At 45.7% G+C, this 12395-nt stretch overlaps 2 protein-coding genes across 2 annotated transcripts in view; one reads left to right on the forward strand and one right to left on the reverse strand.

Moving 5' to 3' along the window:
- The window catches only part of TP53INP1 (tumor protein p53 inducible nuclear protein 1), a 914054-nt gene that overhangs the window by 544739 nt on the left and 356920 nt on the right, over window positions 1–12395 (reverse strand). The gene's annotated exons all lie outside the window — the stretch shown is intronic.
- Window positions 1–12395, forward strand: part of MATN2 (matrilin 2) — an 89946-nt gene that overhangs the window by 17456 nt on the left and 60095 nt on the right. Inside the window, exon 3 of the mRNA XM_049773959.1 lies at window positions 2236–2358. Coding sequence (XP_049629916.1) covers window positions 2236–2358 — 123 coding nt within the window. The remainder of the gene's footprint in view (window positions 1–2235; window positions 2359–12395) is intronic.

Consider the following 12395-nt stretch of genomic DNA (forward strand, 5'->3'; position numbering starts at 1 on the left):
AGAGATAGCACAGCGGCGTTTGCTTTGCAAGCAGCCGATCCAGGACCAAAGGTGGTTGGTTCAAATCCCGATCCAGGACCAAAGGTGGTTGGTTCAAATCCCGGTGTCCCATATGGTCCCTCGTGCCTGCCAGGAGCTATTTCTGAGCAGACAGCCAGGAGTAACCCCTGAGCACCGCCGGGTGTGGCCCAAAAACCAAAAACCAAAAAAAAAAAAAAATTGAAGAGCTTATTAAACCTTCTGCCAACGTCCTAATGACCTTATTGAAGATACAGTCATTTTCACAAATTTGCTTTTTCTCTTTTTCTTTTTTTTTTTTTTTTTTTGTTTTTTCGAGCCACACCCGTTTGATGCTCAGGGGTTACTCCTGGCTAAGCGCTCAGAAATTGCCCCTGGCTTGGGGGGACCATATGGGACGCTGGGGGATCAAATTGTGGTCCTTCCTTGACTAGCGCTTGCAAGACAGACACCTTACCTCTAGCGCCATCTTGCCGGCCCCATCTCTTTTTCTTGTTTTTTTTTTTTTTTTCTATTCTTTTTAAAAATAACTTTGCTATCACTTATCTGGAAACAAATGATTATGGTTATCTATGTCAAATATGTGATGCATTTTATTATTATTTAAAAGGAAACTCAACTTTATGTATGTATGTATGTATGTATGTATGTATGTATGTATGTATGTGTTTTTTGGGCCACACCTGGTGGCACTCAGGAGTTATTCCTGGCTCTGCACTCAGAAATTGCTCCTGACAGGCTCAGAGGACCATATGGCATGCTGGGATTGAACCAGGGTTGGTCGGCTATGTGTAAAACAAAAACCTTTTAAATAAAGCAATTTAAAAAAGTTTAAATCGCGACCAAGATTAGGGAGACACAGAATGTGTGAATGCACTTTGCACTCCACAAATTTTGTGTATAATCTTTGCAATATTGAGAAATGAACAATCATTTGATTGGCAGCTACCCTCCCCACCACTTGAACACCCATTGCTGTCTCCTGCAAAACCAAAGTCAACTCCCCTCCCCAAGGGTCAGCAAAATTACCTTCTGCCCTCCCAGGGGGCTGGATAATTTCCTCATTTTCTTTTTTTTTTTTTTTTTTTGGTTTTTGGGTCACACCCAGCAGCGCTCAGGAGTCACTCCTGGCTCTATGCTCAGAGATTGCCCCTGGAAGGCACAGGGGACCATATGAGATGCTGGGATTCAAACCACCATCCTTCTGGATGCAAGGCCATACCTCTATGCTATCTCTCCGGCCCTAATTTTTTTCAATACATTTTGTTTTCAAGCTTCTTGGAGGATAGTTACAAAAGGTGGGATACAGAAAACATAAAAATGTTCCCATCATAGATGAGTTCATCGTAAACTGTCTCAGACAATGGTTTCTTGTACAAACACAACTCAACTGCAAAACAAAGAACTTATTTTTTGTGGGTTTTTTTTTCCACTTTGGCCATACCTAGAAGGCTTGGGGAACCATATGGGATGCTGGGGATCAAACCCAGGTTGGCTTCATGCAAGGCAAATGCCCTACCTCTGTGCTATTGCTCCAGCCCCATGAGACAAAGAAGTTTCTAAAGTTTCATGGTATCTGGAGTCGTTGCTAAACTCTAACCCATGGGGCACAGCCTTTACCAACTGTTTTAGGAAATGTCTTTGAGACATTTAATCATAAAAAAAAAAAAAGCCCAAAACTAGAGAGTACAAGTTCGTGGCTCAAAGGTTAATTATATAAATTTAGGGAGTAAACATTATTAGGGTTGATTTTTGGACCATCCGATAATGAGGTTTCTGCATCTGCAAGCTGACCTAGCTAATGAAGGATGGAGCCAAGACATCAGGCCAAGACATTTCTGGCTTTTTAGCTCCCTGAATCAAGTTTTATTGGACTGTGAACAATTTCATGCCTCTCAGTTACCCCCGTATATCCCCTAAACCCCTTAGTCCTTACTTTACTCCTGCTCTGCACCTGGAGATCACTCCAAATGGGATTCAGGGAATTTTAAGGGATGCCAGGGATTAAACCCAGGTCAGCCCTGTTGTGTATATAAATATTTTAGGAGATTATAATATGTAAAGCAAATACCCTCCCTGCTGTGCTATGGCTCCAGCCCCTGTTAATTTCTCTGGGTTCTGCCTGCTCTTTCCCAAGCAGGCTGCGGCCGATGGTTTGAGGGTTGCATTTCATGGCTGCCTCATCTGGGGCTGAACTTGCTGTCTCTCCCCTGGCAGTGACCCACATGTGCAGTGTCCTGGAGCAGCCCTGCGCTCACTTCTGCATCAATACCCCTGGCTCCTACATCTGCAGCTGCAGGCCTGGCTACAGTCTCGACTCAGACCAGAGGACGTGCACAAGTGAGTGGGCCACATCCTTCCTCTTCCTTCTCTTCTCACCCCATTCTCTTCTCTCATGGGAGACCATTGTACTGCTCTGGGGCCTTTCCCCAATTAAGTGCCTGACCTGGTGCAGAAGAGGCTATGTGAAAAAGTCTGGAAGGTTCTATATGATTCTAGGAAGTTCCTTTACTTATTTATTTATTTATTTAGTTTGTTAGTTAGTTAGTTAGCTAGTTTTTGGACCATGCCTGGCAGTACTCAGGGGTTATTCTGGCTCTGTACTCAGGAATCCCTCCTGGCAGTTCTTTTTTTTTTTTTTTTTTTTTTTTTTGGTTTTTGGGCCACACCCAGTGACGCTCAGGGGTTACTCCTGGCTATGCGCTCAGAAGTCGCTCCTGGCTTGGGGGACCATATGGGACGCCGGGGAATCGAACCGCGGTCCGTCTCCTAGGCTAGCGCAGGTAAGGCAGGCACCTTACCTCCAGCGCCACCGCCCGGCCCCCCTCCTGGCAGTTCTTGAGGGACCATATGGGATGCTGGGAATCAAAGCTGGGTTGGGTATATTCCTAGGATAGGTATTAATTGATCATATAGGAGCTCAATGTCCAGTTTTTTAAGGAATATTCATATTATTTTCCATCAAGGCTGGAGTAGATGGCATTCCCACCAGCAGTGAATGAGAGTTCCTTTCTCTCCATATCCCTGCCAGCACTGATTTTTCTTGTTCTTTGTGATGTGTGCCAGTCTCTGGAGCATGAGATGGTACCTCATTGTTTTGCATTGATTTGCATCTCCCTAATGATTAGTGATATGGAACATTGTTTTAGGTACCTTTTGACCATCTGTATTTCTTCTTTGAGGAAATGTCTGTTTCACTTCTCCCCATTTTTTGATGGGGTTAGATATTTTTTTCTTGTTAAGTCAATACTTTGTATATCTTAGATATTAGCCCTTTATCTGATGGGTGTTGTATGAATACCCTATGACCACAAAAACATAATACAATAATGCCCTCTTCACTCCTATGTTCGTAGCAACACTATTTACAATAGCCAGAATCTGGAAACAATCTAGATGCCCAACAACAGATGAATGGCTAAAGAAACTGTAGTACATCTATACAATGGGATGCTATGCAGCTGTTAGAAGAAATGAAGTCATGAAATTTGCTTATGCATGGATGAATTTGGAAACTATTATGTTGAGTAAAATATGTCAGAGGGAGAGAGATAGCACAGACTAGTCTCACTCATATGTGGGATTTAAGAAAAATAAAAAACAGTATAATAATAGCACCCAGAGTCTTTTTCTGGGGGCTTTTGGCTTCAGCCTTATCCACTGAATAAAGCTGATATCTACTGAAAAAAAAAATAGCACCCAGAGACAATAGAGATGAGGGCTGGAAGGACCAGCCCATGATAGCAAAAATAAATAAATAAATAAATAAATAAAAGCCTGGTTGGCCATGTGCAAAGCAAACAACATCACTTCAGCCCCAGAAGTTCCCTTCTCAGAAATACCCTGTGTGGGTCCAAGATAGCTCAAAGGATGGAGTACAGGCTTGGCAAATGAGAGCCCCAGGTTTGCTCCCTGGCACAACATGGTCCCTGGAGTATTCCTGAGAGTGGTCCAAGTCTCTCAAATGCAAGAGAAAGAAATAAACTTTATTTGGGGGGGGGTATTTGGGTCACACCTGGCTGTACTCAGGGGTGCTCAGAAATCGCTCCTGGCAGGCTCAGGGGACCATAGGGGATGTCGGGATTCCAACCATCATCCGTCCTGGATTGGCTGCTTGCAAGGCAATGCCCTACCGCTTTGCTCTCTCTCCAAAAGCTTGAGCTGTTCTTTAATAAAAGGCTCTTGGAGTCTTTTCGTTCATTGTCTCTATTAACTATACCTGAGGAATTGGGTCTTTTTTGTTTGTCTGTTTTTGGCAACTGGTGATCTTGTATCTTATTTGGCCCAAAAACAAACAGAGAAAGAACTCACAGGCTTCTGAGTATGGCTACACTCTTCCTGGGGCTCCAGAGACTCGCTGGTGCTGGTAGCCTGGATTCATAGAGAGATTTGCGGGATCTTGCAACAGAGGCCTAATGTAATGCCACTGAGCTGTCAATCCTTTCCCAATTTACCTGTAGATCTAGAGCAGTATCTGTCAAAACCCTGGCCTGGGTTGGAGCCATAACACAGTGAGAAGGGCATTTGCCTTGCATGTGTCTGACCAGGTTCAATCCTCATCATCACAAATGGTTCTCAGAGTGTACCAGCAATAATTCCTGAGTGCAAGTCGGGAGTAACCCCAGCAGATTGCCGAGTGTGGCCCAAAACCTAAAACAAAACAAAACATCAAAATCCAAAAACCCAGATTACTTTTATTAAATTCTCAATCTAATTTGCTTCTAAATTAGATTTTTTTTAAATGTTGAATCTGTCCAAATGTGACAACTGGATGCTAAAATAAATGCAAAAATGCAAACTGAGTAGAAGAACTCCAAGCAGTTGTTTAGTTCATTGAGATCATGGGCCTCTGGGGAAACAAAAAGTTGCTTGAAGCCTGCCCCCTTCTCCCAAACCTTCAGCTTATCTACAAGCAACCAAAGCTTTGCGTGTTTTTGCCTGAAGCCTCCACCCAGCTGAGACTTGTCTGCCTTGAACCCAGAGCCAACAGCACAGTTACCGGGCCTGAGGAGCTCGGCCAGCATGCATCTTTCCCCGGGAGCATCAGGTGCAACCTGTTGGGGCATTTCTCAGCAGAGAAAGACCAACAGTGGCCCCCTGGAACTCAGTAGAATCAGAAGGGCTGCTGGCTGCACAAGAGAGCATGCCCCTGAAGGCTGGGAGGGGCTTCCAGGGCTGGACCCTGGATGGGAAATGGTGGGTCAGGTCAGCTTTTGGGGGGTGGGTGCCCCTCTGGGAGGGTGGGAAAGTGCTGCGAGATTCCTGTGGGGTTGCAAGTTATGTTTTAGCCAGATGGCAAATTTGCAAGTATGGAATCTGCAAAGAATACCAGCAAACATCTGGGGAAAAGTGCAAGTTGGAGGGTTGAAAACTCATTACACTTGTTAATAATTTTGGCCTAAGAGGGTGCTGGCCTGGAAGTGCTCAATGTAGGTGTCCCTCTTGGAAGTGCTCAGGGGGAAAGGGGTAAAGCCTGACCTCCACCTGGCAAACCATGTGCTCCATCCATGGTCCTGTCTTGAGCCCCAGAAGAGAATGACAGAGCAACAGGAATAAAGACCATTTTGGGTCAGCCTGTTGATGAGACAGTGGCTTGAACACAAATGGTGAAAGGATTTTTTGACAAAGATGTTGAAACATTTCTTTTTTTTTTATTTTTTATTTTTCTGGAGGTGGGGTACATCCAGTGGTGCTCAGGACTTTACTCCTAGGAGTAAGTGCCTCTTATGCTCAGGAGACCATATGGGATGCCAGGAATTGAATCCACGTTGGCCACGTGCAAGACAAGTGCCTTATCTGCTATTCTGTCTTCTAGGACTGGCATTGAAACATTTCATAGAAAAAGAATAATATGGGCCCAGAGAGAAAGCATGGAGGTAAGGCATTTGCCTTGCATGTAGAAGGACAGTGGTTAAAATCCCGGCATCCCTAATAGTTCCCCAAGCCTGCCAGGAGCGATTTTGAGTGTAGAGCCAGGAGTAACCCCTGAGCACTGCTGGGTGTGACCCAAAACCCCCCCCCCCAAAAAAAAGGATGATAATGACAAATGCTGCAAAACGACAGGGTGAACATGTAAAATACTATTAACATACTCATGACTCCTGATACAATTAATTCAAAATTAGTGAACAGTCTGGGCAGGTGGGGGACACACATGCAGGGCTCAGGGTCATGTTGGGGCTCAAAGTCAGGGTCTCAAAATAGCTAAAGTGAGCTTCATCTCTGGCCCAAAATTCTTTTTTTTTTCCTTTTGGTTTTTGGGGTCACACCCGGCAGCACTCAGGGATTACTCCATGCTCAGAAATCACTTCTGGCAGGCTCGGGGGACCATATGGGATGCTGGGATTCAAACCACCGTCCTTGTGCAAGCAAGGCAAATGCCTTACCTCCATGCTATCTCTCTGTCCCCCCAAATTCTTTTTTTTTTTTTTTTTTTTGGTTTTTGGGCCACACCCGGCGATGCTCAGGGGTGACTCCTGGCTGTCTGCTCAGAAATAGCTCCTGGCAGGCACTAGGGACCATATGGGACACCGGGATTCAAACCAACCATCTTTGGTCCTGGATCGGCTGCTTGCAAGGCAAATGCCGCTGTGCTATCTCTCCGGGCCACCCCCCCCCCAAATTCTTTTTAAATTTACTTTATTTAAAGAACATGCATCACATAGTTGGCATAGTTGATGGTAATACAATTGTTTCCAGTTAAATGAAAGCAAAGTTAGTTTTAAAAGAATAGAAAGATGGGGCCTTAGAGGTAGCACAGTGGTAGGGCATTTGCCTTGAATGTGACTGACCCAGGACGAACCTGGGACCGATTTGGCATCCCATATTGTCCCCCTGAGTTTTCCAGGAGTAATCCCTGAGTGCCACTGGGTGTGGCCCCCAAAATTATAGAAAGAAAAAAGAAAAAGGAAGAGAAGAAAGAAAAAATTTAAAAAGTACAGTGACAAAGTAAATTCGTGAAAATTATTGTATCTCCAATGAGGTCATTAATACATCGGCAGGGGCTTAGTAAGCTCTTGTTGCTAACTGAGCATTCTGTTATTTTATTTGTTTCCAAACACTAACTGACCTCAGCTAAAGATTATCTGACTCCAAATTCTAAGTGTAAAGAATAGAAACAATGAAACATCTAGTTGAAAAAGAATTGGGGATGTTCACACCAGCAATGCTCTCTCTAGCCCTTGGCAAGGATTTTTTTTTTGAAAGAACACAAAACTGGAGTCTGGAGTGATAGATAGTATGGTGGGTAGGATATTTGCCTTGCATGTGGCTAACCCAGGTTTGATCCCCTGTACTCCATCTTATCCCCTGAATCTACCAGGAGTTATCCCTGGGCACAGAGTCAGGAGTAATCACTGAGCTTTGTTGAGTGTGGCCCCAAACAAATAATCTATCCTGCAGCTACTGGAGAAATCCAAATTAAAACCACAGAGTAGCACAGCAGTAAGGCATTTGCCTTGCATGCAGCCAACCCTAGATGAACCCGGGGTTTGATCCCCAGCATTCCATATGGTCCCCGGAGCCAGGGACGATTTCTGAATGAAGAGCCAGGAGTAAGCCCAGAGTGACACCAGATGTGGCCCCAACCCCGCCCCCCAACCTAAAACAAAACCAAAGAAAATAAATGAAAGCCACAGAGATCCCAATATATAGCTACTAGAATGGAGACATTTAAAAAACATTAAAATATCAACCAATAGCTGGCAAAGTTGGGAACCAGAAGTGCCAGTGTGCCTGGTGGAAATGTAAAAGGATTGATCTCTTTGGAAAAGTTTAGGTGTTTCCTACACACCTGCTGTAGGCTCCAGCCATTCTGCCTATGGATATTGACCCCAGCAATGAAAGTTGATGGCAAAGCAAAGGAGTGATCACAGATATTTAGTGCAGCTTTTCTTGTTACAGCCCCAAACTGGACAGAGGCCAATGCCCAGCGAAGGGAATGGGAAGCAGGAGATAAATGATTACTTATTCTGGGCATAAAATGATTACAGAGGCACCAGAGAGATAATACAGTGTGTAGCAGTCTAGATGTTACATCTTCCTCTATCCATTTATTTATTCATCTTTCCCCTCCTCCCTCCATCAGTTATTTACCATACATCTCTTTTTGTTTGTTTGGTTTTTGGGGCCACGCTCATTGGCACTCAGGGTTTACTCCTGGCTCTGCACACAGAAATCACTCCTGGCGGTACTTGGGGGACCATATGGGATGCCAGAGATTAAACCCAGGCTGGCTGCATGCAAGGCAAATGCCCTCTCCACTATGCTATCACTCTATCATCATCTATCTTTTTTTATCCCTCCATCATTTGTTCCTTCATCCATCAATCTAACCTTCCATTCCTCAACTCACCACCCACTTCCCATCTCTCTCTCCCCCCTTTTTTAAAATATTTTTTTTTGTTTTTGGGCCACACCCAGTGACGCTCAGGGGTTACTCCTGGCTATGAACTCAGAAATTGCTTCTGGCTTGGGGGACGCTGGGGATCGAACCAAGGTCCGTCCTGGACCAGCCACATGCAAGACAAATGCCCTACCGTTGTGCTATTGCTTTGGCCCTTTTCTCTTCCCTTTTATCTCTTCCTCCATCCCTCAGCCTTCCTCTTCCCAACCTTCATCCATTTATGCTTCCATCCACTTTACTTATTTATTTCTCATTATTTGGTGTGGCCAGGCACATGCATGTAGTGGTTGCAAATGAATACTATTCTCTTCCTTCCTTCCTTCCTTCCTTCCTTCCTTCCTTCCTTCCTTCCTTCCTCCTTCCTTCCTTCCTTTTTCCTTCCTTCCTCCCTCCCTCCCTCCCTCCCTTCCTTCCTTCTTTCCTTTCTTCCTTCTTCCCTCTCCCCTTCCTTCCTTTTCCTTCCTTCCTTCCTTCTTCCCTCCCTCCCTCCCTTCCTTCCTTTTCTTCCTTCCTTTCCTTTTCCTTCCTTTCTTCCTTTTTTCTTACTTCCTTTCCTTCCTTTCTTTTTCCTTCCTTCATTTTCCTTCCTTCCTTTCCTTTATTTTTCCTTCCTTCCTTTTTTCCTTCCTTCCTTCCTTCTTCCCTCCCTCTCTTCCTTCCTTTCCTTCCTTCCTTCCTTTTCCTTCCTTTCCTTCCTTTTTTCTTCCTTCCTTTTCCTTCCTTCATTCCTTTTTCCTTCCTTTCCTTCCTTCCTTCCTTTTTCCTTCCTTCCTTCCTTCCTTCCTTCCTTCCTTCCTTCCTTCCTTCCTTCCTTCCTTCCTTCCTTCCTTCTCTTTTTTCTTTTCTTTTCTTCTTCGTTCCATAGGAGATCCTATGGGATGCCAGGGATTAAAACCCAGATCAACTGTGTTCGAGGTAATCGCCTTACCCACCATGCTATTACTCGGGCACCTGAGTGCTGTTTTCTTACATGTTTGAGGCACCAGGATTGGGCTTTGCATACACAAAGTAAAACAGCTAGAATCCTTTTCTTGATCCAGGACTTGGCATGTACTTCTGACACCCCTAATTAATTAGGGGCTACCAATACTGATTCCAGCCTTGGGTTGGAAAATGGATGGCCTGAACTGGGGGTAAGCTAGGGAGGGGGTGTAGTCTAATAGAGATTGGCGAGATAGGTTACAGAGAAGGGTTTGGGTTTGGTCAGAAAAGGAATTTGTACAGGAAGAAGCTCACGCAGAATGTGGGGTTCAGCTAGAGTGGGTAGGGAGAGAGCTTCCTGGCAGGTGTGAACCCTGAAATTGGGTGAAATAATGGAGAAGGGTGTGTGGGAAGCTGAGGTCAAGGTCTGAGTTGTGGGGAACAGCCCACTCGCAGAGAAGGAGGAGCGTGGCCTCAAACAGAGCCAGAAAACAAAAAACCAAGGGATGAGTTCACCCGAGACAGCCAGGGCTGACACCAAATGTTCTCTGCAGTTCACAGGATTATTAAACATACACACACACACACACACACACACACACACACACACACACACACACTTTTTTTTTTTAACTTTCTGTTTTTTTAATGAAATAAAAGGAATCTGCGAGAGTAGATCCCCAGGGTGAACTGAGCTAAGAGTGAATGGCGAGAGGCCAGCGGTGAATTACCACACACCAGAGGCAGCTGCTGCTCCCCAGTTTTCCCCACGCACCTCGACATGAATCCTCTGGGCAGCAGCTTCTGTTTGGGGGAGCTGTGAAGCAGAATGCAGGCCTTCTCCAGTAAATCTCTCCTCGGGGACTCCTTGGCAGGCTCTCCTGGGGAAACTGAGGCAGCTAGATTTGTAGCCCCACCAGGAATCACCTTAGTGAAACTCCTGTCTCCAAGGAGACAAAGGCGTTTTTTCCACTCTTGTTTCTTTTCCTTTTTTTTGTTTTGGGGCTACACCAGGTGATGCTCAGGGGTTACTCCTGGTTCTGCACTCAGGGATCATTCCTAGTGGACTCAGGACCATAAGGGATCGAACCCAGGTTGGTTAGTTGCATGCAAGGCAAGCACAAGCACTCTCCCTGATGTGCATCTTTCCACTATCCCTCACTCATTTCTTTTTTTCTTTTTGGTTTTGTGGCCACAGCAGGCGATGCTAAGGGGTTATTCCTGGCTCTGCTCTCAGGAATTACTCTTGGCAGGTTCAGGGGCCATATAGGATGCTGGAGGGATCGAAATCAGGTTAGCAGTGAGCAAGGCAAACACCGTCCTACTGTGCTATCACTACTATCTCCCTCATGACTTGTATCATCCTTCATTCCATCAGATTCCACTCAGTCTGACGGTTTGCTTTGGAAGATCCAAAGCAAGTGAACATCTTGCTTCTGAGTAGGAAGGCTGAGGAAGGAACAGCTGGACTTTGCCTGGAGGATGAATTTGTTTTTTTTTCTGGGGTACATCTCTCCCCTCCAGCCAGGAAGCACAAGGCTTAGGATGACTCATGTGTCCTGGAGCAAACCTTGTAAAGCTGCTGCCTTAGCAGCTGTTAGAATAAAGGGGGTGGGCTGGAGAGATGGCATGGATGTGTAGTGCATTTGCCTTGCATGCAGAAGGACAATGGTTCAAATCCCAGCATCCCATATGGTCCCCTGTGCGTGCCAGGGGCGATTTCTGAGCGTAGAGCCAGGAGGAGCCCCTGAGTGCTGTTGGGTGTGACCCAAAACACCAAAAAAAAAAAAAAAAAAAAAAGAATAAGGCCCGGAGAGATAGCACAGCGACGTTTGCCTTGCAAGCAGCCAATCCAGGACCAAAGGTGGTTGGTTCGAATCCCGGTGTCCCATATGGTCCCCCGTGCCTGCCAGGAGCTATTTCTGAGCAGAAAGCCAGGAGTGACCCCTGAGCACCGCCGGGTGTGGCCCAAAAACCAAAAACCAAAAAAAAAAAAAAATAAAAAGAATAAAGGGGAATTAGGGGACACGAGGAAGGCCGGTGAGAGTGGGGGGTTCCCCGAATGTAGGCTTGCCTGTGATCCCTATTAGTGCATCTTGCTTCTCTGCTTAGAAAACCCCTGGATTTTCTGTGAAGTAAAATCATCCGAGTAATCACCTTGTCTTTTTGCTGAGGGATGGATCTTGTCTCTTCGCTGAGTCTTAGAGTAGTAGTTGGGAGTCTTCAGGTCAATTTGCCTCAGCACCAAAGGAGAGATTAAACATTTGGAGGCATCCCAGAAGTACTATGGATTTTCCAAGAGTTTAGAAAGGGCAGATTGGAGTTGGGGTGGGGACTTTATGCCACACCTGGCAGTACTTGGGTTACTCCTGGCTCTGCACTTAGGAATCACTCCTGGTGGTTCACAGCAGACTATATGGGATGCTGGGAAATCGAACCCAGGTCTTCTGTGTACAAGGCAAGCACCATGCCTGCTGTACGATATATCTCTCTAGCCCCAGCACAAGATCCTATGATCTTGCCCAGAGTGAAGTCAGCCCTCCTAGTTTTCAGGGTCAGTGAGGGATTCAAGGCCACAAGAGGAAGGCCTCAGAGATAGAGGATGGCTGAGGGAGCCTGGGGATAAGGGTAGCATTGGCTGGATTTGAGCATTACCCGCTGGGACTCTTGGTTCTCACAATGTTGGTGATTTCTTCCTTTCTTTTTTGGGGAAGCATAACCAGTTGGGCTCAAGATTTAGTCCTGGCTCTGTGATCTGAGATCCTCCTGGTGGAGATCAGGGCACCCTATGTGGCCTACCCTGTTTGGGGATAAAAGGGAAATGCCCTCCCCGCTATACTAGTTTGTTATCTCTCCAGCCTCATACCTACTTTAAAAAACATTTATTTTTAGGGGCCAGAAGGATAGCATGGAGGTAGGGCATTTGCCTTGCATGTACAAGGATGGTGGTTCGAATCCCAGCATCCAATATGGTCCCCTGAGCCTTCTAGGAGCAATTTCTGAGCACAGAGCCAGGAGTGACCCCTGAGTGCTGCTGGTTGTGACCAAAAAA

Source organism: Suncus etruscus, chromosome 5 (assembly GCF_024139225.1).
Source record: "Suncus etruscus isolate mSunEtr1 chromosome 5, mSunEtr1.pri.cur, whole genome shotgun sequence".
NCBI lineage: Eukaryota > Metazoa > Chordata > Mammalia > Eulipotyphla > Soricidae > Suncus > Suncus etruscus.